The sequence below is a fragment of the Hypanus sabinus genome, chromosome 17, assembly GCF_030144855.1.
Source record: "Hypanus sabinus isolate sHypSab1 chromosome 17, sHypSab1.hap1, whole genome shotgun sequence".
NCBI classification, from domain to species: domain Eukaryota; kingdom Metazoa; phylum Chordata; class Chondrichthyes; order Myliobatiformes; family Dasyatidae; genus Hypanus; species Hypanus sabinus.
Window position 1 is genome coordinate 78422529 of NC_082722.1, and position 25698 is coordinate 78448226.

Here is a 25698-nt window from a genome sequence, read left to right on the forward strand (position 1 = left end):
TCCTTGTGCAGGATACCCTAAATGTTAACCTGCAGGTTGAGTTGGTGGTGAAGAAGGTGAATGCAATGTTGGCATTCATTTCTAGAGGTATAGAATATAAGAGCAGGGATGTGATGTTGAGGCTCTATAAGGCACTCGTGAGACCACACTTGGAGTATTGTGTGCAGTTTTGGGCTCCTTATTTTCAAAAGGATATACTGACATTGGAGAGGGTTCAGAGAAGATGCACGAGAATGATTCCAGGAATGAAAGGGTTACCATATGTGGAATGTCTGGCAGCTCTTGGGCTGTATTCCCTGGAGTTCAGGAGAATGAGGGGGGATCTCATAGAAACATTCCAAATGTTAAAAGGCCTGAACGGATTAGATATGGCAAAGTTATTTCCCATGGTAAGGGATTCTAGGAGAAGACGGCACGGCTTCAGGATTGAAGGATGTCCATTTAGAACTGTGATGCAGAGTAATTACTTTAGTCAGAGGGTGGTATATCTATGGAATTTGTTGCCACAAGCGGTTGTGGAGGCCAAGTCATTGGGTGTATTTAAGGTAGAGATAGATAGGTTCTTGATTAGCCAGGGCATCAAAGGGTATGGGGAGAAGGCAGGAGAATGGGGATGACTGGATGAAGTGAATTGAATGATTGAATGGTGGAGCAGACTCAATGGGCCGAATGGCCTACTTCTGCTCCTAAATCTTACGGTCTTATGGTCTTATGGTTGAACAAAGGAGAGGCAGTGGATGTCGCTTACTTGGATTTTCAGAAGGCATTTGATAAGGTGCCACACATGAGGTGCTTAACAAGATAAACTCCTACAGTGTTACAGGAAAGATGGAATAGAGGAATGGCTGGCAGGCAGGAGGCCACGAGTGGGAATAACTGGGTGATGATGGAATTCATGGCTTTGTGGCAAAGCTTGTGGGTGATATGAAGATTGTTGGAGGGGTAGGCAGTGCTGAGAAAGCAATGTGATTGCAGCAGGCAGAAGCTGATCCTTTCCTGATTGGTCAGGACATCAAAAGATATGGTGAGAAGGCAGCTGTATGGGGTTGAGTGGGATCCAGGATCTGTCATGATGGAATGGTGGAGCAGACTCAAAGGGCTGAATGGCCTAATTCTGCTCCTATGTCTTATGGTGGGTGATAATCGTCTGTCCATGGCCATGCTTATTCTTGGCAAATTTTTCTACAGAAGTGGTTTTCCATTGCCTTATCTGGGCAGTGTCTTTACAAGACGGGTGATCCCAGCCATTATCTTTACAAAACGGGTGATCCCAGCCATTATCTTTACAGAACGGGTGACCCCAGCCATTATCTTTACAGAACGGGTGACCCCAGCCATTATCTTTACAAGACGGGTGATCCCAGCCATTATCTTTACAAGACGGGTGATCCCAGCCATTATCTTTACAAGACGGGTGACCCCAGCCATTATCTTTACAAGACGGGTGATCCCAGCCATTATCTTTACAAGACGGGTGATCCCAGCCATTATCTTTACAAGACGGGTGATCCCAGCCATTATCTTTACAAGACGGGTGATCCCAGCCATTATCTTTACAAAATGGGTGACCCCAGCCATTATCTTTACAAGACGGGTGAACCCAGCCATTATCTTTACAAGACGGGTGACCCCAGCCATTATCAATATTTTTCAGAGATTGCCTGGTGTCAGTATTCACATAACCAGGACTTGTGATGTGCACAGGCTGCTCATACAGCCATCCACCACCCACTCCCATGGCTTCACATGACCCTGATCAGGGGGTGGGGAGTGAGCTACACTTTGCCCGGAGGGAGGGAGTGCCTTACACCTCATTTGGTAGAGACATATCTCCACTCCACCACCAGAACCAAGTAGAATCTAATCAAAAGGGTTCGGGGCCCTATACATATAATCCCTGAAGTGGAGTACAGGTTGGAATCAAAGTGAGAATTCTTTTAGAACATCGCACACTACCCTCACATTCTCCATTTGTTCTCCATTCCAATATTTCTGATCCTCACCTCTGAATCAGGATTATTACGGGTATAAATGCCCCACTCTGGGCATGATGAGTGGACCCACTGCACATGCTACAATAACACAATATTCCCTCCTATTACAAAGCAGGAAGACGTGAAAGAAACATTTTAAATTGCTTTTGACTGCAGAAACACTTGCAATACTTCATCAACACTGAGAATTGTGGTGGGCCGCAGGGAATTCTGATAGAACCACCTGTGATCTCTTGTTTTGGATTCTGGCAGATATCTTGGCCTGCTTGCTGGCTTCAGTAACTAGATGCAGAGAATAGCCCATCACCTGACTCCTTTACAATGTTCTACATTCCTTTTCTCCGTTAAGCATTTATCTGATACCTTTCTTTAAAGGGGCAGTGATTACATCGACTCCCCATTCCCACATACTGGTCGGTGGCCTCCTCTACTGCCCCCACGAGGCCACACTTGGGTTGGAGGAGCAACACCTCATAGTCTGTCAGGTAACCTCCAGACACTGATCTCTCTAACTTCTGGTAATTTCTTCCCCTTCTCATCTCTCTCTTTCTCCATCCTCCACTCTGGCTCCCACCTTACCCACAGAAGACCAACAGCACAATACAGGCCTTTTGGCCCACAATGCTGTGCTGGACATGTCCTTACCATAGAAATTACCTAGGGTTACCCATTGCCCTCTATTTTTCTGAGCTCCATATACCCGTCCTGGAATCTCTTAAAAGACCTTACTGTATCCGCCTCCACCACTGTCGCAGGCAGCCCATTCCACGCACTCACACTCTCCGCGTAAAGAAACTTACCCCTGATATCTCGTCTGTACCTACTTCCAAGCACCTTAAAACTGTACCCCTTCTCTTCTCACTTGCCTATCAGCTCTCCTGCAATATATTTTAATAAAAAACTATAAATAACAATGTCACTGGCCTTCCACTTGGCCTTAGATCACCTGGACGATAGTAATAGCTACGCCAGGCTGCTGTTTATTGATTACAGCTCAGTGTTCAACACAATCGTACCCACAGTTCTAATCAGCAAGCTCCAAAACCTGGGCCTCTGTAGCTCTCTCTCTCTGTTACCAGCTTCAGATATGGCCCAAGTGTGGAGTGAGAGACACTGAAGCGGGTCGATAGTTTACAGACTTTAATGTGAACAGAGTTAGAGGGAAAATAAACAATAAATGCTAGGCCAAACAGGGCCATTAACTAAAACTCTCAAATGGGAAACGAAGCCTACACTGCGGCGGAAAAGAACATCTAAACATTAAACGAATACCGCGAGTCTTCAGGGTCAGTTGACTCTGAAGTCCAATTTCTCCAGGAAGGCCGAAAGCACCAGGCAGCAAAGCATGGCTGTGCTCTGTCCAAGTCTCGACAAGCACCACGACAACAAGTATGGAATGAAATACTATCACGGTTAAATAATAATTAGCTGGCACGTGCAAATTCACAAGCACAATTGCCGTATCTACTGCTCTGCCGAATCCGTGGTTTTGACACTCTGCAACTGGATTCCTGACTCCCTCACCCGGGAGACCACAGTCAGTGTGGATCGGAAATAACATCTCCTCTTCTCTGACAATCAACGCAGGTACACCTTTAGCCCACCGCTCTACTCTCTCTACACCCACAACTGCGTGGCTTGGCACAGCTCAAACAGCATCTATAATTCTGCTGATGACACAATTGTTGGCAGAATTTCAGATGGTGAATAAAAAGAAAAAATGCAGTGAGATGCAGAGGCCAATTAATCCACCCAACCCACACGCCCTTCGGTTTGTGGCCTGTGACCATGTGGGTTTCCTCCTGAGGACATAGAGGAAACCCACAGAGTCGCAGAAGATCGCACAAACTCTACAGCAGCCAAGGTCAGGATCGAACCTGTGCCTCTCGAGCTCCATGCGAGGTGTGCCTCTGTGTTGTATTCAGAGTCGTGAAGGTCTGGTCAAAGTGAAACTGCACTGATAAAGATGGATCTGTCAAAAAGGCAACCAGGAAAAAGCTGGCGAGGAGACCCGTAGTGTACAGGTGAAAATCTGGCATCCTGGTGCGTGCAGATACAAACAAGCTGGATGAACTCAACAGGTCAGGCAGCATCTATTGAAAGGAGCAGTCAACGTTTCAGGCCGAGACCCAGTGCATGCAGGATGGCTGCTTCCCAAAAGACATCTGCTGTGAGCTGGCTTCAGGTAAAAGAACCATTGGCTCCCTGCAACTGTGCTGCCAAGATGCCCGCAAGTGGGGCATGAAGTGCTGGGCTTCAAGCTTAAAGTAAAATTTAGTATCAAAGTACATACATGTCACCACATACAACCCTGAGAGTCTTTTTCCTGCAGGCATACTTAGCAAACCTATAGAATGGTAACTGTAAACAGGATCAATGAACAACAAACTGTGCAAATGCAAATATAAATAAATAGCAATAAATAGCAAGTGTGAGATAACAATACCTCAGTCCTTAAAGTGAGACCATCGGTGGCGGGAACAGCAGAAATAGAATGAGTATAGTTATCCCTTTTTGTTCAAGAGCCTGATGGTTGAGGGGTAGTAACTGTTCTTGAACATAAAGTCCTGGGAGGAACTAGCAGCTGATCCTACTACGTGGAGAAGCACCCTGAAACAACACCTTAAGTTAGGCAAGGAAAAATTCCTGAAAGCAGCAGAATTCAAATGGGCCTGTAGAAAGGATCTCCAGCAGAACCAAGATCAATTATAGATGCAGCTGTTCCAACAGAGACTGACAGTCCCACATTGGCCTCATCAGCCTGAGACGGCGCTGCTCGAACAACATAGGTAGTTAAGATGGACGGGAGGGTCTCAAATGTCAATGGGTGCATGATGGTCAACAGGGAACTGGTGGCTTGGTTGTATGACTTTTTGAATTGTGTGAAATTTTCTGTCTGCACCTCTCACTGGCTCATATTTTATTTTAATGATCTATTATTTAGAAACACGCCATAGTAACAGGACCTTCTGGACCAACGAGCCCACACCACCCCATTACACCCATGCGACCAATTCAGTGACTAACCCATGCCGCCTCAGAATGTGGGAGGAAACCCGTGTGGTCATGGGAAGAACGTACAAACTCCTTACAGACAGCAGTGTGAATTGAACGTGAGTTGCTGGTGCTGTGATAACATTACACTAACTGCTACACTACTGTTCCACCAGTAAAGAAACCAATATAGTCAAAGACCCTTCCCTCCCTAGACATTCTCCCCACCTTTCCCTTACATCGGGCAGAAGATACAAAAGCCTGAAAGCACTAACTACCAGGGTCATGGACAGCTCTACCCCACTGTTATAAAACTATTAAATGATTCCCTAGTACAAGACAGACCCTTGACTTATCTATCTAACTCCATAAGACTATAAGATATAGCAACAGAATTAGGCTATTTGCCCATCGGGTCTGCTCTGCCATTCCATCATGGCTGATCCATTTCCTTCCCAATCGTCTGCCTTCTCCCTGTATCCCTTCATGCCCTAGCCAATCAAGAATCTAGCAACTTCTGCCTTAAATATATCCAATGACTTGGACTCCACAGCTACCTTTGACAACAAATTCCACAGATTCACTAATTTCTGGCTAAAGAAATTCCTTGTCACCTCCATTCTAAATTGACGTCCTTCTGTTCTGAGGCTCTGTCCTGTGGTCTTAGACTCTCCCACCAGAGGAAACATCCTCTCCACATCCACTCTATCGAGGCCTTTCAAAATTCAATAGGTTTCAAAGGGGTCGCTCCTCATTCTTCTGAATCAAATGTTCCTCATGTAACAAGCCATTCAATCTTGGATTAATTTTCATGAACCTCCTTTGATCCCTCTCCAGTTTCAGAACTTCCTTTCTACGATAAGGGGCCCAAAACCACTCACAATACTCGAACTGAGGCCTCACCAGTGTTTTATAAGGTCTCAACATTACACCCTTGCTTCTATATTCTAGTCCTCTCGAAATAAATGCTAACATCGCATTGTCCTTCCTCACCACCAACACAACCCACAAATTAACCTACAGGGAATGCTTCATGAAGACTTTCAAGACCCTCTGTGCCTCAGGTTTCTTGTATTTTCCCTCCATTTACAAAACAGTCAATCCTTTCATTTCTTCTATCAAAGTGCCTGACCATACATTTCCCGACACTATATTCCATCTGCCATTTCTTTGCCCATTCTCTTAATCTGTCTGTCCATCTTTAGCCTCTCTATTTCCTCAAAATTACTTGCCCCTCCATCCTTCTTCATATCGTCCACAAAGCCATGAATTCCATCATCTAAATTGTTGACATATAATGTAAAAAGAATTGGTCCCAACACAGAGCCCTGTGGAAAACCACTAGTCACCAGCAGCCAACCAGAGAAGGCTCTCTTTATTCTCTGTCTTTGCCACTGCTTTATCCATGCCAATATCGTTCCTGAAATACTATGGGCAATTTATCAAGCAGCCTCATGTACAGCACTTGTCAAAGGCCTTCTGAAAATCCAAGTACACAACATCAACCAATTCTCCTTTGTCTATCCTGCTTGTTATTTCTTCAAAGAATTCTAACAGATTTGTCAGGCAAGATTTTCCATTGAGGAAACTATGCTGACTTTAGCCTATTTTATTATGTGCCTCCAAGTACCCCAAAACCCCATCCCTAAGAATCAACTCCAACACCTTCCCAGCCACTGAGGTCAGACTAACGAGCCTATAACTTCCTTTCTTCTGCCTCTCTCCCTTCCTCTAGACTGGAGTGACATTTGCAATTTTCCAGTCTTCCAGAACCATTCCAGAATATAGTGATTCTTGAAAGATTATTACCAATGCCTCCACTATCTCTTCAGCCACTCAGAACCCTGGGGTGCACACCATCTGGTCCAGATGTCTTACCTACCTTCAGACCTTTCAGTTTCCCAAGAAACTTAAGTTCCCTAGTAATGGCAACTTCATACACTTCATGACCCTTGACACCTGGAGCTTCCAGAATACTGCTCGTGTCTTCCACAGTGAAGAGTGATGTAAAATGTTTATTTAGTTCAATCACAATTTCCTTGTCCCCCATTACTACCTCTCTGGCATCATTTTCCAGTAGTCCAATATTTACTCTCACCTCTCTTTTACACGTCATGTATCTGAAGAAACTTTTAGTATCCTCTTTAATATTATTGGCCAGCTTACTTTTGTATTCCATCTTTCCCTTCTTGATGACTTTTTAGTTGCCTTCTGCTGGTTTTTAAAAGCTTCCCAATCCTCTAATTTCCCACTAATATTTGCTCTATCATATGCCCTCTCTCTGGCTTTTATGTTGGCTTTGACTTGTCTTGTTAACCATGGTTGCGTCATCTTTCCTTAGAATACTTCTTCCTCTTTGGGATGTATTGTCAGGGTCCGGTCCGGTTCGTAATCCGCATTCCCGGTCTCGATCCGGTCTGGGTGCTCCAGACTCCGGGTCTTGCAGTTGTCCCTCCCGGCCCCTTTGAGCCTGTTAAGATCATCCTGGATCAAGCAGGCACACCTGTGGCCAATTCGGCTGCAGGTGTTTATAAGGGGCCGTGGGACGGAGACTGAGCAGGTGGTTGTTTTGTTCTGTATCCTGTTAGCTCTGAAGCTGGTTCATCTATTCCTTGTCTGCTCTGAAGTTGGTTTAACCTACTCTGCACCTGGTTCGTTTGCTCCGAATCCTGCTCTGTATCCTGCCTTTTGACTGTTCTGCAACCGGCTCTCTATTCTGCTCTGCAACCCACTCTGTACCTGTCTTACCTGGTTTGTCATGCTTTTCCTGCTCCTCTTGGGTGCGCTGGCTCTGCTGTCCCGCCTTATTTGTCTTGCCTGTGCTTTCGGTTGCCTTTACCAATGTACCTGGTGGATCACTGTAGTTCTGCTGCTCACCCTGGACCCAGCTTCCAATGGGTGGGTCTGGCTGGACTGCTCCTGCCCAGTGGGGGTTCTGCCCCCTCCTACCCATTGCCTCTGTTGGGCGGCTCTGGCCGGACTGCTGCTGCCCGGTGGAGGTTCTGTCCCTTCCACCTATTGCTCCCTAAGGGTTGTGCCCTGTACCTGCCAAGGTGTCTGTGACTGGCCCAGACCTCTGTGTTTTCTGCCTGGGAGGTGGCCCGGCCTGGGATCCCTGTGGCCTGCCATGAGGAATCTGCCTGCCCTGAAATCTGGGATCCTCCTGCCTGCCGGCCTTGTCTGAACTCTGGGATCCTCCTGCCTGCATTAACCCTTAAATGCCATGGCATCCCCATCCTGTCCTCCCCCTAGTACTTCAGTGTCTGTGTCCTGCGTTTGGGTCCATCCAGCCCCCATTCCTGACACGTATATACCCTGCACCTTCTAAATTGTCTTCAGAAATTCCAGTCATTGCTGCTCTGCCATCAACCCTGCCAGAATTCTTTTCCAATCAGTTCTGGTGAACTCCACTTTCATGCTCCTGAAATTCCCTTTAGTCCACTGTAATACTAATACATAGGACTTTTGCTTCTCCTTCTCTAATTTCAGGATGAGTTCAATCATATTATGATCAATTTCTCCTAAGGGTTCCTTTACCTTAAGCTCTCTAATCAATTCTGGTTCATTGCACAACACCCAATACAGAATAGCTAATCCCCTAATGGGCTCAACCACAAGCTGTTCTAAAAAGCCATCTCATAGGCACTCCAGAAAATACCCTCTTAGGATCGAGCACCAACCTGATTTTGAAGGCTTGTCATATGAAGGGTGTTTGATGGCTCTGGGCTTCTCACTGGAATTCATGGATGACCTCATTGAAATCTCTCCAATGTTGAAAGGCCTCAATAGAGTGGATGTGGGGAGGATGCTTCCCATAGCGGGAGAGTCTAAGACCAGAGGACACAGCTTCTGAATAGAGCAGTGTCCTTTTAAAGCTGAGATGAGGAGGAATTTCTTTAGCCAGAGCGTGGTGAGTCAGTGGAATTCTTTGCCACCGGTGGCTGTGGAGGCCAGATCATTGGGTATATTTAAGGCAGACGTTGATAGATTCTTTATTAGTCAAGGCATGAAGGGATTTGGGGAGAAGGTAGGAGATTGGGACTGAGAGGGAAAATTGATCAGCCATGACAAAATTGTGGAGCAGAATCAATGGGCCAAATGACTTAAGTCTGCTCCTACATCTTACTTATTTTAATGATCACCTGCCCAAAACCCATTAGATCACCCAAACGTATTCGGGAAATAAAATCTTTGTTGTCCAGTGTTATTATTTATTGGCTTCTTTGTTTATTATTGTCTTTTGCACACTGGTTAGTTGTCGTCTTTGTGTGTAGTTCTTCATTGATTCGATTGTGTTTCTTTGTATCTACTGGGAATGCCTGCAAAAAAATGAATCTCAGGGTAATATATGGAGACACATTCGGAGTTTGATTTAAAAAAAATTTACTTTGAACTTTGACAAGCATTTCACTGTACTTTATAATTCAACATCAATTCCACTGCTCTGAAAAGATTAGAAGAAAATCAGGTGAGAAGTTACAGGAAATGGAACTTTAGAAACTGTGATGCATCATTAATCTAAGCTGCCCCTGGTGCTTTCAAACTGCTGGCCAGAGGGATTTAAGACCTAAACTGCATGCCCTGACCAAAAGTTAACCACAGGCTAGCTGAGTGGGGGTGTTAAATTCTTCATCTAACCTAGAATCTCCTTTACGAGGTCTATCAGCATTTTGAGCACAAACCAATGACAACTTCTGCCCTAGAGATATCATTCTGCATCAGTTTTTGTACAGTTTATTTTTAGATATGAATTTTGTATTTATTTCACTTCCTGGGGAGATTGAGACAAGAGAGGTTCCATCTCTCCCCATTATTTTAACCAATTTTTACAGGAGCACCATTGAGGGACCAGCTACATCACCGCCCGGTACAGGAATTGCGAGGGTTCTGACTGCAAGTCCCTACAAAGGATTGCGAGAACTGCTGAGAGAATCATTGTAGATCCTCTTTCACCTGTTAAAGAGATCTATCAGGAGCTCTGCGTATGCAGGGCCCTTGGCATTGTCAGTGATCCCTCCCATCCATCCAACAATCTCTTTGGCCCCGTACCACCAGGCAGGAGGTACCATAGCATTAGGACAACTGTTAGGATGGGAAACAGCTTCAGGTCACTGAACTCACTGCCACCACCCAGGCCCCATCACGTGAAGCGCCAGTCGCATTATACCGTTTACTGTTTAACCGGTTATAAATGCACCTATTTGTTAATTTACTATTACTTTGTGTTGTGTGAGAGTTGTATATACTGTGCTGTGTTGTGCATCTTGGTCCAGAGGAACATTATTTAATTTGGCGGTATACATGTGACATGTGAACTTGAAAGATACTGTATATAGCAATGTTAAGGCCAAACTTTTTCCACGACTTTAGGGCTTTGGTGTAGCCGATTTTTTTTTAGCAAACCTCTTATATATTTAATTTGGTTTCACAAAGCTGTCTGCAAAAAAAATGGTAATCATGAAATTTATTATTGCTGGCCAAGATCCCAGTGCAAAGCAATTAATGAAGTTTGCAAAGTCGTTGCTAACTCATTTGCGAGATATTACTGAATTGCAACGCGTTTCTGAAACTCTTTCCGAAGGTTTCTGCACAGCTCTCGCATCGATGAAATCCGGTTGAATTTTGACAAGTCAGTGGTGTGGCTGATTGCACCCAGTCCGCTTTTTTTTTAATTTCCTGTTTGCTGATACTTGTTCTCTCTCCAATCGTCCCATTGTCTCAAATCCTTAGATTGGACGATCCCTGGTCTCCGCACACTATTTCCGGTCTCCCGCTGCAGACCCACTTGTACATTTTTTAAAAAAGTGTCTTCGTTTCCCCAATTTCCTGCATTTAAGTTTCTTTCGCTCTCATTCACCTCCCCCACCCTCCCTCCGTCTCTGCCTTTCCCCGATCTACCCACACTCAGCGCCGCAATGAGTGACCGTGATTCGCCGGAGCCTCCCTCCCCGTCCCGGCCGGGACTGAGTGACTTGATCGCGGACAAAAGTTTCCCGACCTCTCGGAAGGGGCTGCTGTTGGCTGCTGAGGTGGTAAGTGATTGTAATCGCTAAAGGAAACGCCTATCTGCATTCTTGTCCCTTTTTACAATCGCTCCATGGCAATTTTCCGTGTAATTACGGAGTTACGTTATCACTCATTATCCTTCACCCACCGTGTCAAAAGAAAAAGCCGCTGTTTATCAGGAGAGTTCCTGTTTCCTTTGAAGACGGTACAAGCGATGTGTTGGTTGCACTTGGGGAATCTATAGTGAGATAGAGTCACAGAACACAGGAACCGGCCTTTCGGCCCATCCAATCCGTGCCTAACTATTAATCAGCCTAGTCCCATCTCCCTGCCTCTGGCCCGTGTACAGTACTTTCCAAACTTCTCTGAAATGTTGAAATTTAACTGAAATCCACCGCTTCTGCTGTCAGCTAGTTCCACATTCTCCACCTTCAGAGTGAAGAAGTTACCCCTCAGGTTCCACTTAAACACCTTTCACCCTTAACCCATGACCTCTTGTAGTCCCACCCAACCTTAGTGGAAAAACAACAACACACACAAAATGCTGGTAGAACACAGCAGGCCAGGCAGCATCTACAGGGAGAAGCCTGCTTGCATTTTCCAGCGTCTGTTGGTGGAGAGGATTTGTTGACGTCTGGTGTTGAAACCCAGCAGGGAAGCCTTTCGTAGTCGGACAGACAGCTGTGACCCTGGGGTCAGCAAGACCTCGCATTGTGAGTGTTCATCCTGTTGCTTCAGGTACTGTCCTTCATCATCTTTGTGTGCTACCTGGCATCGTCTGTGGTCTCCCTCATGACGGCCCCGCTGATCGAGTTCCTGCTGGCTATCTGCGTCTACTACGTGTATGTGACAAAGTTCATTGAGCGGTTCAGTGGCTTCCACTGTCCCCTGATGGTGAGTATCTTCATGGGCATTGGACGTTGGTTTATTATGGTTACATACAGAGCCTTTTCTCCTCTCCCATCAGATCCCTTCATCTCCAGCCCTTTACCTTCACCTCCCGGCTCCTGCCTCTCCCTCACCCACTTGGCTTCACCTAGCTTCTTCTAGCTTCTCTTCCTTCCTCTCTCCTGCCTTCTTATTCTGGCATCCTTCCCCTTCCTTTCCAGTCCTGATGAAGTCTCGGTCCTAAGCATCGACAGTTTATTCATTTCCATGGATGCTGCCTGACCTGCTGAGCTCCTTCAGCGTTCTCTGAATTTCCAGCATCTCTTGTTCATGTGAAAAACTTGTCTTGCATACTGTTCCTACACGTGAAATCATTACACCGTGCATTGGGCATAAGGAAAAACTATAACAATGCAGAATAAGACTACTGATAAAGTAGAGTGCTGTACCGTTCTATGTCATCCGCCGTCCACCTGCACCCCTTCTTGTCTGTCCAATACAGAGTCCATTCAGGTAGAACAAGGTAAAACAATAGCAGAATGAAGTGTTACAGTTACACAGAGAGAGATTAACAATTAACTTTATTTGTCACTTATACATCGAAACATACAGTGAAATGTGTCAATGACCAACACAGTCCAAGGAAGTACTGGGGGCAGCCCACAAGAGTCACCAAGCGGGGACAACATAGCACGCCCACAACTTACAAGCCCAAACCTGTATGTTTTAGGAATGTGGGAGGAAACCAGAGCACCCAGAGGAAACCCACGTGATCACAGGGTGGGTTACAGACACTGGCAGGACCTGAACCCTAATTACTGATGTTGTCCTAACCATTATGCTACTGTGCAGGTAGACAACGAGGTTCAAAGTCATAATGAGATAGATTGTGAGGTCAAGAATCCAACTTATCACACTGTTGCCTTTGGTATTTGTACATCAACTCTAGGTCTCTACCAAAGGAGGTGTGAGGCACTCCCTCCCTCCACTAGCCTGTACATCAACTGGTGGAGATAGGTCTCTACCAAAGGAGGTGTAAGGCACTCCCTCCCTCCACTAGCCTGTAGGTCACCCTTGGACAAGATGTAGTACCTGCTTAGCTCACACCCCCACCCTGATCAGGGTCAAAAAACTCCGTGGGAGCAGGTGGTGGATGGTCATAGGAGCAGCTGGTGCAGATCACATTAGTATAATGTTTCAGCATCAACCACTTGGGGTTCAATTCCCACCGCTGTCTGTTCTCTCTGCGACTGCGTGTGTTGTGTATTTAGTATTTCAGTAAAGGTAAAAGAATTATTTCTTTGGCCTGTCCCTTGTTTTGGGTGGCTGGTTTTTTCGCCTTTGCATAAGCAGTTCGCTGGCGGTAATAGAGACACTTAGCGTGTTTTTCAAAGAGAAAAGCGAACTGATAATTAGAATAGTGGCGAAGCTGTTGTAGGCCTAACAAGACAGGACTAAAAGTTGGCTCACAGTATAGTTCAGAGTTCACCGACTTTGGCTCAAAAGGCTTTGCTGTTGACTGGTGGGTGAACCTTTTGTAGTGGTTGAATAAAAAAATCACCAAAGTACACCTAATTAAATAAAGTAGGGATGATGCAGGATCAGGTGATGTGCTGTAGCTGCATGATGTGGGAGCTGGTGGACCCCACTGTGATTCCTGGTGACCACACCTGCAGCAAGTATTGGCTGCTCGAGGAACTCAGGCTCAAAGTTGCTGACCTGGAATCTGAGCTTCAAACACTGCGGCACATCAGGGAGGGGGAGAGTTCCCTGGATTCTCTGTTTCAGGAGGTAGTCACACCCATTAGATTAGCTGCCGCAAATTCGGTCTGTGATCAGGGACAAGAGGGTGTGACTGCGAGTGAGGCGGGTAGTGGGATCCAAGAGACAGTGCTGGAGCAGCCTCAGCCCTTTAGCTTGTCCAACAGGTCTGAGATTCTTGCTCCCTGTGTGGATGAGAATGGGGGCTGTAGGAAGGGTGAGCAATCTAACTGTTGCACCGTAGTTCGGGGAGCCATTCTAGAGGGGGGAGAGAAGAGACATGTTGTGGTAATTGGGGATAGTATGGTCAGTTCTCTGTCATGGGGATAGAGCATCCCGAAGGCTGTGTTGCCTGCCTGGTGCCCTGGGTTCAGGACATCTTATCTGACCTGCAGAGGCATTTACAGTGGGAGGAGAAAGACCCAGTTGGCATGACCCTGTGGGTACCAACGACATAGCTAGAATGAGGAAAGAGGTTCTGATGAGAGATTTTGAGTAGCTAGGGACTAAATTAAAAAGCAGTACCAAAAAGGTGGTAATCTCTGGATTACTACGAGTCATGTTCAAATTGGCATAGGGTCAAGAAGATTAGAGAGTTAAATGCGTGACTCATGGATTGGTGTGGGGGAAGTGGGTTGGAATTCATAGGAAATTGTCACCAGTATTGGGAAAGGAGGGAGCTGTACCAATGGGATGGGACCTGGATCCTGGCGAATTGGGTAACTAGGGCTGTGGATAGGGCTTTAAACTAAATAGCGGTGGTGGGGGTGGGGGTCAACAGATTGGAGCAGTATGGATAAAGTAAAAGAGAAAAGTGTGGATGAAGATAAAGTAAAAGTTAAGAGAAAAGTAAGGGTGGAGTGCAGAAAGGTCAAGTGCAAAAGAGACCAAGATTAGAAGATTTTAAAGACACAATGAGTGTAAGAGCACATGATCTGATTGCCCAGAGTAATCGAAACAAGGTCAGTGAACTTGTGGCACAGATCAGTTTATTAGCCATTACAGAACTGTGGTAGGAGTGGACTGGGAATTAAATTCCAAGGATATCAGGTAAAACAGCAGGATAGACGGGAAGGTAAGGGAGGGGGGGTGGTGCTTTTAATTAAAGATGAGATCAGCGTAATAATGAGAGACAATATAAGATCTAAGGAGCAGAATGTTGAATCCATCTGGGTCAAGATTAGGGAAGAATCACCGATGGGAGTTGTCCATTGGCCACCGAATCACATTACAGTGACACAGGCAATAAACAGAGAAATATCTGAGGCATGTGAGAATGGAACAGCAGTTATCATGGCACTTTAACTTGCACAGGGATTGGGTGAATGAAGGTGGTTGAGACAGTCTTGAGGATGACTTCATAGAATGCATCTGTGATAGCTTTCCTGAACAGCATGTTACCGGACCTACAAGGGAATGTGTTATTTTGGATCTGGTCCTGTGCAATAAGACAGGTCAAAATCAGCAATCTTGTAGTTAGGGATCCTCTTGGAAAGAGTGATCACAGTGAGTTTCTTATACAAATAGTTCAATCTAAAACCATTGCACAGAGACTACAATGGGATGAGGGAGGAGCTGGATAGGGTAGACTGGGAACGCAGGCTGGTGAAGAACTGTGGGAGACTTTCAAAGATTTTTCATGGTGCTCAACAGAAGTATATTCCAGTTAAAGGCAAGGACAGTGAGGGTGGGGAGATCCAGCCTTGGATAACTAGGGAAATAAAGGAAGGCATCAAACTAAAAGTTTGTGCATACGAAGTCACCAATAGTAATGGAAAACTGAAACATTGGGAAAACTTTAAAAGGCACCAGAAAACCACTAAGCAGCCAATAAAGGGAAGATTGATTATGAAAATAAACTAGCTCAAAAATATAAAATGGATAGTAGAAATTTTTTTAATTAAATAAAGCGGAGAAAAGTGGCCAAAGTGAATGTAGGTGCCTTGGAGGACGAGAAGGGGGAATTGATATTGGGTAATGAGGAAATGGCCGAGGCTTCGAATGACTATTTTGTGTTGGTGTTCATGGTGGAGGACATGTCTACCATGCCAAAGAGAGATGTTATGGATGTGATGGGAGGTGAGGACCTCAATACAATAGTTATCACTAAAGGGGTATTGCTGAGCAAACTTGTGGGCCTGAAGATAGACAAATCCCCTAGTCCTGATGGAATGCATCCCAGGGTACTGAAAGAAATGGCAGAAGTTATAGTAGAGTCTTTGGTGATAATTTAGCAAAATTCTCTGGATTCTGGGCGGGTCCCAGCGGATTGGAAGAAGGCAAATGTCATGTCACTGTTCAAGACAGGATGTAGGCAAAATGCAGGTAACTATAGGCTTACAGGAGGAAATCTGCAGATGCTGGAAATTCAAACAACAACACACACAAAATGCTGGTGGAACACAGCAGGCCAGGCAGCATCTATAGGGAGAAGCACTGTCGTCGTTTCGGGCTGAAACCCTTCGTCAGGACTTGAGGGGGGTCCAAGTGTTGTGAATCTAAATTTGCTGATGATACCAAATTGAGTGGAAAAAAAAATTGTGCAGAGGATATAGCGAGTCTGCAGTTAGATATAGATAGGTTAAGTGAGTGGGCAAGGGTCTGGTAGATGGAGTACAATGTTGGTCAATGCAAGGTCATCCACTTTGGAAGGAAAAATGAAAGCAGATTATTATTTAAATGATAAAAAATTGCAGCATGCTGCTGTGCAGAGGGATTTGGGAGTGCTTGTGGATGAATCACAAAAGGTTGGTTTGCAGGTGCAGCAGGCTATCAAGAAGGCAAATGGAATATTGGACTTCATTGCTAGAGGGATTGGGTTTAAGAGCAGGGAGGTTATGCTGCAACTGTACCCAGTCCTGGTGAGACTGCACCTGGAGTACTGCGTGCAGTTCTGGTCTCCTTACTTGAGGAAGGATATACTGGCTTTGGAGGTGGTGCAGAGGAGGTTCACCAGGTTGATTCCAGAGATGAGGGGGTTAGACCATGAGGAGAGATTGAGTCACTTGGGACTGTACTTGCTGAAATTCAGAAGGATGAGAAGAGATCTTATAGAGGCAAACTGTATAAAATTTTGAAAGGGATAGATAAGATATAGGCAGGAAAGTTGTTTTCACTAGTAGGTGAGACTGGAGCTAGGGGACGTAGCCTCAAGATTTGGAGGAGTAAATTGAAGATGGAGATGAGGAGAAACTGCTTTTCCCAGAGAGTGGTGAATCTGTGGAATTCTCTGCCCAATGAAGCAGTGGAGGTTACCTCAGTAAATATATTTAAGACAAGGTTGGATAGATTTTTGCACAGTAGGGGAATTAAGGGTTATGGGGAAAAGGCAGGTAGGTGGAGATGAGTCCATGGTCAGATTAGCCATGATCTTACTGAATGGAGGAGCAGGCTCAATGGGCCAGATGGCCGACTCCTGCTCCTATTTCTTACTTCTTATGTAATATGGTAAATATATTGTTTGATTAAGCATTCTTGTTCATTACGGGTTCTGTGTACAGTTACATGAACTGCATTCATTGTCAAACGAGCACGTGATACGGGCATGCCTCACTGAAAGTAAACACAAAGTCGGTCCCACATTTTCCAGTGTCTTCCTTTGAATTAGTTTAATGTTTTGAAGATACAAAACGTAACGGTGTGGGTTTCCTCCCACCGTTCAAAGACGGTTGTAAGTTGTGGATGTGCTATGTTGGTGTTGGAAGTGTGGTAACACCTGCGGGCTGCCCCTTGCCCAGCATGTTGTTGGACTGTGTCGATACAAACAACACATTGTACTCTGTTTCGATGCACATACATCAAATAAAGCTAATTTAAATCTCACTTTTAGTTATGTATTGGAACTGCAATTCCTTTTAATACAATTTATTTTGATCCAAACCCCCCCCCCCCCCCCGACAGGATTTCATCCGCTGTATCACTGCTGCCATCATTTACTTTGCCATCTCCATTTACGCCGTTACTAAAAGCAACTCAGCTTCGAAAGCAGCCGGGGTGAGTAACATTACGCGGTCATAACACAGACCGATGTCATCGTCATTCAGTGTGTCAGCTCTCGGTAATGCTGGTCCTGTCCTCCTCTTGGCTCCTCCCCCTCCTGCTCGCTTCACCTCATCTCCCGAGTCCATCGTTTCTTCCATCTCCCTCCTCCATTTCCCCCTCCTCCCACATTCCTCATCCATCTCCCCTCCTCTCTCCAAACATCTCACTCCTCCTACCTCTATGTTGCCCTTCAATCTCCCCTTCTCTCCACCCCTCCCCCACCTTCCTCCTCACCCTGTCCTCTCCTACCTGCCATTTACCTCTTCATCTCCCCTCCACCCCTACCTCCCCTTCCTATTCTCACCTTTTGCCTCTTTCCAATCTCACCTCTATCCTCTTCTTTCTACTTCCCTTCTGGCCCTCATCTTCCCCTACCTTCACTCCACTCCTCGTTCTCTCCTCCTCCCTCCTCCATCTCCCACTCTATACTCCCTCCTCCCATATCTCCCCAATCTCCCTGCTCTTCTTCTACCCCACTCCAAATGCCCTACTCCATATCTCCCTCCTCTCCTAACCCCACTTCATATACCCTCCTCTCATATCACCCTTTCCCCTCCTACCCCCCTTTGCTTCTCCAACTTACTTTCCACTACCACCTGCCAATTGCTACCCTCACTTTTACCTCCTCCTGCCCCCACCACCTTCCTCCAATGGCCCTCCTTCCCAACCCTCCCCTACTCCCCACTACACGCTCCTCCCACTCTCTTCCCCAGATCTTCGGCTTCATCGCAACTGTCGTCTTCGCCTTTGACTTCTATGGCATCTTCAACCAACTGATTGTCTTCCTGAACCCCCAGGAGCTCCCCACTCACACCGCCACCATCAGGAAGGCCACAGGTGAGGAGGACAGCAATGATGGTAACGTAACAATGACCGGTATTCAAATCCTGCTGCCATCCAGCAGAAGGTCTCCGGAAGTTTCGCAGCTACAGCACTGTGCAGTGGTCTCAGGCACATTTTTATATATATAGCCTTCTGCACAGTACTGTGTGTGTCAACGCAGAGCAGAGATCGAGTCTGTCAATCTGGCAGGAGCAAAGGATGATGGGAATGGTGAGGGTGGAGTGCTGCGGGTGGGGTATGGGGCTGGTGGTAGAGGAGTGTCGGGCACGGGGTGGTACGGGTGCAAACACACCCAGCCCTGAGACACCAGGCAAGACCATTTGATTCCAAACAACTGGTTTATTGATCATCACAGAATATCTCTCTGGTGCTTTCTGCTCCCTCACCTCTCCCCTCTTTTCCCAGCCATGATTCCCCTCTCCCTCCCCACTTCCATCTCTCAGTCCACAATAGAGACCCGTATCAGAATCAGGTTTATCATCAGTCACATCTGTCAAGATTTATTTTGTGGCAGCAGTACAGTGCAATACGTTAAATTACCACACTGCTGTGCAGAAGCTATTAATGGGTGCCTTAGACTTGCACAGTAATGTCCTGTTAAGGTTTGTTCGTCCCTTGTACCTTGAACGAGTGAAACACACAGTGAATGTGTTGTTTGTGTCACTGACCAACACACAGTCTGAGGCAGCCTGCAATTGTGAATCAAATCCTTAGTTAATCCTACCGAAAGATGTCGGAAAAGGGCCAGGAACATCAGGGACGAGGCTACGTAGCATCCACACCAGGACCACCAGCCTCAAAAACAGTTACTTTCCCCAAGCAGTAAGGCTGATCAACACCTCCACCCACTAAGCCACCCCTCCACACCCCCCACCACCACTACTTTATCATTTCCAGTCAGTCACCTGATGTACAGAATAGTGTCACTTTACGGACATTCAGTCAATGTACATAAGCTACTTTATGTGTTTGTATTTATTGTGCTTTATTATTATTCTGTTCTTTATCTTATTTTGTTTTTCCGTGCTGCATTGGATCCAAAGTAACAATTAATTTGTTCTCCTTTACACTTGCATACTAGAAATGGCATTAAACGATCTGGAATCTTGAATCTAACCCTAACCCAAAAATACAAGCAGTGTCTGAGTCGGACACTGTTGGGCCGCTTCTGTAGGCTGTTTAGTGATTAAAGGCCCGAAACAGCTGATGATCCGAATGTTCGCTACTGACGATGTGCCCCAGTGCACACCCGGTTCGCTGAACCAAGTGGTGTCGGACCACGCTAATGAAAGGCATGGGCCAATTTAACCTGACTTCCCTGTACAAGCCTAGCCAGCATAGCAGCTCATACTTCAAATTCTGCAGCCTAACCTCTGCCAGCCAAGCATATACATCCACCAGCCCTACACTCAAACCTAATCCTAATGTCCAAAAGGGGCACACAGCCCCACAAACCCTAGGCAAATTCCAAAAGGGGCACACAGCCCCACAAACCCTAGGCAACTTCCAAAAGGGGCACACACCCCCACAAACCCTCACAAACCCTAGGCACTCCCTGATTAACCCTTGCTAAACCCCCACAAACTGGATATCCTATGTCGAGAGGGGCAAGATTCAACAAAGGCAAGTGTGGGACCTGGTTAATGAAGGCGTGGGCCAGATCAAAGTGGCAGGGTCAAGTGAAACTGAATCTCAAGTGGCGAGATCAAAAATCACAAGAGGGCTTTTTAGCCCACTGCCCGCGTAATTTCAATCTAACCCACAGGTGTTTGGAGGAAACTGGAGTACTCCAAGTAATTGCACATGGTGACAGGGCGAACGTTCAAACTCCTTACAGACGGCAGCAGCAATCAAACCCCAATCACTGGCACTAATCCGTGCCCGCTAAATATTCGACACATAGGCAGAGGTGAAGCGCTTCACCTGAGCAGTGTGTAACGGCAGAGAACGGTGATGCAGCAAGGGTGGCTCAGTGGCACAGTGGGTAGAGGCACTGCCTCACAACTCCAGGGCCCCGGGTTCAATCCCTGTCTCCGCCACTCTCTGCTTGGAGTTCCTCCGGTGACCTCTGGGTGCTTCCATGGGGAATAGGGGGAGTTTGTGGGAATATGGGGAGAGAAAGACCATGGAAATAAAGTGGGTGAAAGGAATGGCTCTGGGATCCAGAATATATTTGATGGACTGGTTGGCTTCCTATGTGAAGATCCACAGTGTGACAATCCCTCAGTATCACCCTCCCACAGTGTGACGATCCCTCAGTATTACCCTCCCACAGTGTGACGATCCCTCAGTGTGACCCTCCCACAGTGTGACCCTCCCTCAGTATCACCTCTCCCAGTGTGACCCTCCCACAGTACCACCCTCCCTCAGTGTGACCCTCCCTCAGTATCACCTCTCCCAGTGTGACCCTCCCTCAGTGTGACCCTCCCACAGTGTGACCCTCCCTCAGTACCACCCCTCCCAGTGTGACCCTCCCACAGTGTGACCCTCCCTCAGTACCACCCCTCCCAGTGTGACCGTCCATCAGTATCACCCTCCCAGTGTGACGATCCCTCAGTGTGACCCTCCCTCAGTATCACCCTCCCTCAGTGTGACCCTCCCTCAGTATCACCCTCCCTCAGTGTGATGATCCCTCAGTGTGACCCTCCCTCAGTGTGACGATCCCTCAGTATCACCCACAGTGTGACGATCCCTCAGTGTGACCCTCAGTATCACCCTCCCACAGTGTGACCCTCCCTCAGTACCACCCTCCCACAGTGTGACCCTCCCTCAGTACCACCCCTCCCAGTGTGACCCTCCCTCAGTATCACCCTCCCACAGTGTGACCCTCCCTCAGTACCACCCCTCCCAGTGTGACCCTCCCTCAGTACCACCCTCCCACAGTGTGACCCTCCCTCAGTACCACCCTCCCACAGTGTGACCCTCCCTCAGTACCACCCCTCCCAGTGTGACCCTCCCTCAGTATCACCCTCCCACAGTGTGACCCTCCCTCAGTACCACCCCTCCCAGTGTGACCCTCCCTCAGTACCACCCTCCCACAGTGTGACCCTCCCTCAGTACCACCCCTCCCAGTGTGACCCTCCCTCAGTACCACCCTCCCACAGTGTGACCCTCCCTCAGAACCACCCTCCCACAGTGTGACCCTCCCTCAGTACCACCCTCCCTCAGTGTGACCCTCCCTCAGTACCACCCTCCCACAGTGTGACCCTCCCTCAGTACCACCCCTCCCAGTGTGACCCTCCCTCAGAACCACTCTCCCACAGTGTGACCCTCCCTCAGTACCACCCTCCCTGTGTGACCCTCCCTCAGTACCACCCTCCCTCAGTATCACCCTCCCTCAGTACCACCCCTCCCAGTGTGACCCTCCTTCAGTGCCACCCCTCCCAGTGTGACCCTCCCTCAGTACCACCCCTCCCAGTGTGACCCTCCCTCAGTACCACCCCTCCGTGTGACCCTCCCTCAGTACCACCCCTCCCAGTGTGACCCTCCCTCAGTGCCACCCCTCCCAGTGTGACCCTCCCTCAGAACCACCCCTCCCAGTGTGACCCTCCCTCAGAACCACCCCTCCCAGTGTGACCCTCCTTCAGTGCCACCCCTCCCAGTGTGACCCTCACTCAGTGCCACCCCTCCCAGTGTGACCCTCACTCAGTGCCACCCCTCCCAGTGTGACCCTCCCTCAGTACCACCCCTCCCAGTGTGACCCTCCCTCAGTACCACCCCTCCCAGTGTGACCCTCCCTCAGTACCACCCCTCCCAGTGTGACCCTCCCTCAGTACCACCCCTCCCAGTGTGACCCTCCCTCAGTACCACCCCTCCCAGTGTGACCCTCCCTCAGTACCACCCCTCCCAGTGTGACCCTCCCTCAGTACCACCCCTCCCAGTGTGACCCTCCCTCAGTACCACCCCTCCCAGTGTGACCCTCACTCAGTACCACCCCTCCCAGTGTGACCCTCCCTCAGTACCACCCCTCCCAGTGTGACCCTCCCTCAGTACCACCCCTCCCAGTGTGACCCTCCCTCAGTACCACCCCTCCCAGTGTGACCCTCCCTCAGTACCACCCCTCCCAGTGTGACCCTCCCTCAGTACCACCCCTCCCAGTGTGACCCTCACTCAGTACCACCCCTCCCAGTGTGACCCTCCCTCAGTACCACCCCTCCCAGTGTGACCCTCCCTCAGTACCACCCCTCCCAGTGTGACCCTCCCTCAGTACCACCCCTCCCAGTGTGACCCTCCCTCAGTACCACCCCTCCCAGTGTGACCCTCCCTCAGTACCACCCCTCCCAGTGTGACCCTCACTCAGTACCACCCCTCCCAGTGTGACCCTCCCTCAGTACCACCCCTCCCAGTGTGACCCTCCCTCAGTACCACCCCTCCCAGTGTGACCCTCCCTCAGTACCACCCCTCCCAGTGTGACCCTCCTTCAGTACCACCCCTCCCAGTGTGACCCTCCCTCAGTACCACCCCTCCCAGTGTGACCCTCCCTCAGTACCACCCCTCCCAGTGTGACCCTCCCTCAGTACCACCCCTCCCAGTGTGACCCTCCCTCAGTACCACCCCTCCCAGTGTGACCCTCCCTCAGTACCACCCCTCCCAGTGTGACCCTCCCTCAGTACCTTGCTAAAAGAGTTCACCTGGAGCTTGTTCCTCGGAATCAGAGTGAACACTTCATCCGCTACCCACCCCCCCCCCAAGGCGTGGTAACATCCTGTACAAGAAATAATTTACATCATATGTCTTTCTCTACCTCCTTTAGGAGACGACGTTGTCCCCTCAGACTCTGACAGCGAGTGAAGCAAGGAGCTCCCCTCCTCTTTCCCTGTTCATCGCTCACTTCTGCCAGACCAGTGTAATGTTTACAACGTACGACACTGGTGTGCCAACTCTCTCACCTCCCTCCCAACTGTGACTTCGGACGGTGAGTGGTGGAGGTTTACCCACGTGATCCCTGGGGACGTGGGTCATCCTCACACGACCTGCTGCAGGGTCATGACCTGAAGCGTCGATGACTCTCTCTCCCCCTCGGATGATGCTCGACCTGCAGAGCTGCGTCAGCAGATTGTGTGTTGCTCCAGATTCCAGCATGTGTCCTCGTTCCAAATCTTTCTCCACTTCTGGTCAGTCTAGCTTTGCAAGCGTGTGGGCCAGCAGGAAGATCACCCCTGTGACCTCCAAAGAAGCACTCCATGTTAAACCAGAAACCTCAGGTCAAACGTGTCTTGACTCACCTTAGTATGGAATTGCCGTGACTCCCTGCTGACCTAACGTTTCTGTGGGTCGATGAAGCCACAGACAAATTGTACAATTAAAAGTATGTGTTAACTGTGGATTAACAAGTGTGTGTCTTCACATTATTGAGCAAATATTAGACAGGAACTAGTTAGGGTGAAGGGAGACATTAGGTGGAATGTGGTAACAGAAAGGTAAAGCCAGTTAAACGGAGTAAGTGTCTCTCGCGAGTAGGCGACTGGAGATGTAATGCTCATCATCATCATTATGTGCCGTGTCATATGACATTATGTGGCATGTTGTATGACATCATCATTATGTGTCATGTCATGTATGACATTATGTGTCGTGTCATGTATGACATTATGTGGCGTGTTGCATAGTGTGGGTGATCATGGTCCCATGACCATGATTGTTCCTGGCAAATTTGTCTACAGACGTGGTTTGCATGTTTCCTTCTTCTGGGCGGTGTCTTTACAAGACGGGTGGCCCCAGGCACTATCAATACTCTTTAGGGATTGGCTGCCTGGTGTCAGTGGTCACATAATCAGGGCTTGTGATGGCCATTGACCACCTGCACCCATGGCTTCACGTGACCCTGATCGGGGGGACTAAGCAGGTGCTACACCTTGCCCAAGGGTGACCTACAGGCTAGCGGAGGGAAGAAGTGTCTTACACCTCCATTGGGAGAGACGTATCTCCACCCCACACGACCCTAGCACTCCCTTTCCTGAAACAGTATCAGCCCTGAACTCTGATCTATCATGAACGGATAACTGGGGGCAGATCTTCCCTTGAACCCTGATCTCAGGTTCCCTGCTGAAATAGAAAGAGGTCCTTCAGCCCAACCCGTCCATACTGACGAGCTGGGTTGTCCCATTTTCCCGCATTAGGCCCCTACCCCTCAAAACCTTTCCTAGCTATGTACCGGCCTAAATGTCTATTAAACATTATAGTTGTATTCAGCTCTAACACTTCCTCTGGCAGCTTGTTCCATATGCCCACCACCCTCTGTGTGAAAACATTGCCCTTTGTCCCCTTCAAATCTTTTCGCTCTCACTATAAACTTGCACTTGTTGTTTTAGACTCCCTTACCCTGGGGAAAAGACTATTACTGCCCACCTTAACTAAGTCTCCTATAATCTTAGACCTTTCTATAAGGGCACCCTAAATCTCCTATGATCTCCCATACTCCCTGGGCCCCTGGTGTGAACCGGACGGTTTCAGAGTGTTTCAGCTCCCAGAATAGGGGTTACTGTCAGCTGCTCTCATGTAATGGCTATAACAGGCAGTGGGACCCTCCAGAGAACCCTTCTGGGGCGTTGATAATGAGTCTTTGACGATGCAGAAACAAAGGGCATTTCTTAATATACCTTTACGTTTAAAATCACACCCACAAGGTGAAAATCAAATCTTTTTGAACAAACTTCACCAAATAACCCATTCTGACATGACTGTTCATGGGCTGCTGTGATGAGGCCTAACTTGGGGGCAACGCCTCATTCTGTCCGGAAAGCCTCCAACTTGATGACATAGATATCAATTTCTCCAACATCCACCCCTCCCCTCCTGCTCTCATTTTCCATTCCCCATACTGGTTCCCCTCTTACACCTTCTCTTCTCCTCACCTGCCCATCACCTCCTGGTTCCTCCCACAGTCCACTCTCCTCTCCCATCAGATTCCTTCTTCATCCCTTTACCACTTCCATTCATCATCTGCTGGCATCCCTCCTCCCTACCCACCACTTCCCCCTCACCTATCACCTGCCCGTTTGCTCCCGTTCCCCTCTCCCCACCCTCTTATTCTGGCTTCCTTCGCCTTTCCATCCCTCCTCCCCACCCACCACTTCCCCCTCACCTATCACCTGCCCGTTTGCTCCCGTTCCCCTCTCCCCACCCTCTTATTCTGGCTTCCTTCGCCTTTCCATCCCTCCTCCCCACCCAC

At 48.0% G+C, this 25698-nt stretch overlaps 1 protein-coding gene across 2 annotated transcripts; it reads left to right on the top strand.

The window, feature by feature from the left end:
• Nucleotides 1-10555: 10555 nt before the first annotated feature.
• On the top strand, nt 10556-25464 carry cmtm3 (CKLF-like MARVEL transmembrane domain containing 3). 2 transcript variants are annotated; one of them, XM_059993296.1, is made up of 5 exons: nt 10556-11020; nt 11733-11888; nt 17544-17636; nt 18482-18521; nt 23281-25464. In XM_059993296.1, the coding sequence occupies exons 1-5, from the start codon at nt 10904-10906 to the stop codon at nt 23316-23318; spliced, it is 444 nt and encodes a 147-aa protein (XP_059849279.1). In that variant the 5' UTR covers nt 10556-10903; the 3' UTR covers nt 23319-25464. The 2 variants fall into 2 exon arrangements, with proteins under 2 accessions (XP_059849279.1, XP_059849278.1); XM_059993295.1 differs by having other exon boundaries at nt 10590-11020; nt 18398-18521; nt 23281-25455.
• The last annotated feature ends 234 nt before the right edge of the window (nt 25465-25698 follow it).

Excerpts from the sequence above, each read along its gene's own strand:
- cmtm3 (XM_059993295.1), top strand. The coding sequence starts at position 10,904 with ATGAGTGACCGTGATTCGCCGGAGCCTCCCTCCCCGTCCCGGCCGGGA. Across the intron at positions 11,889-17,543 it reads GCTTCCACTGTCCCCTGATG|GATTTCATCCGCTGTATCAC; the intron begins GTGAGTATCTTC and ends CCCCCCCGACAG. Across the intron at positions 17,637-18,397 it reads CAGCTTCGAAAGCAGCCGGG|ATCTTCGGCTTCATCGCAAC; the intron begins GTGAGTAACATT and ends TCTCTTCCCCAG.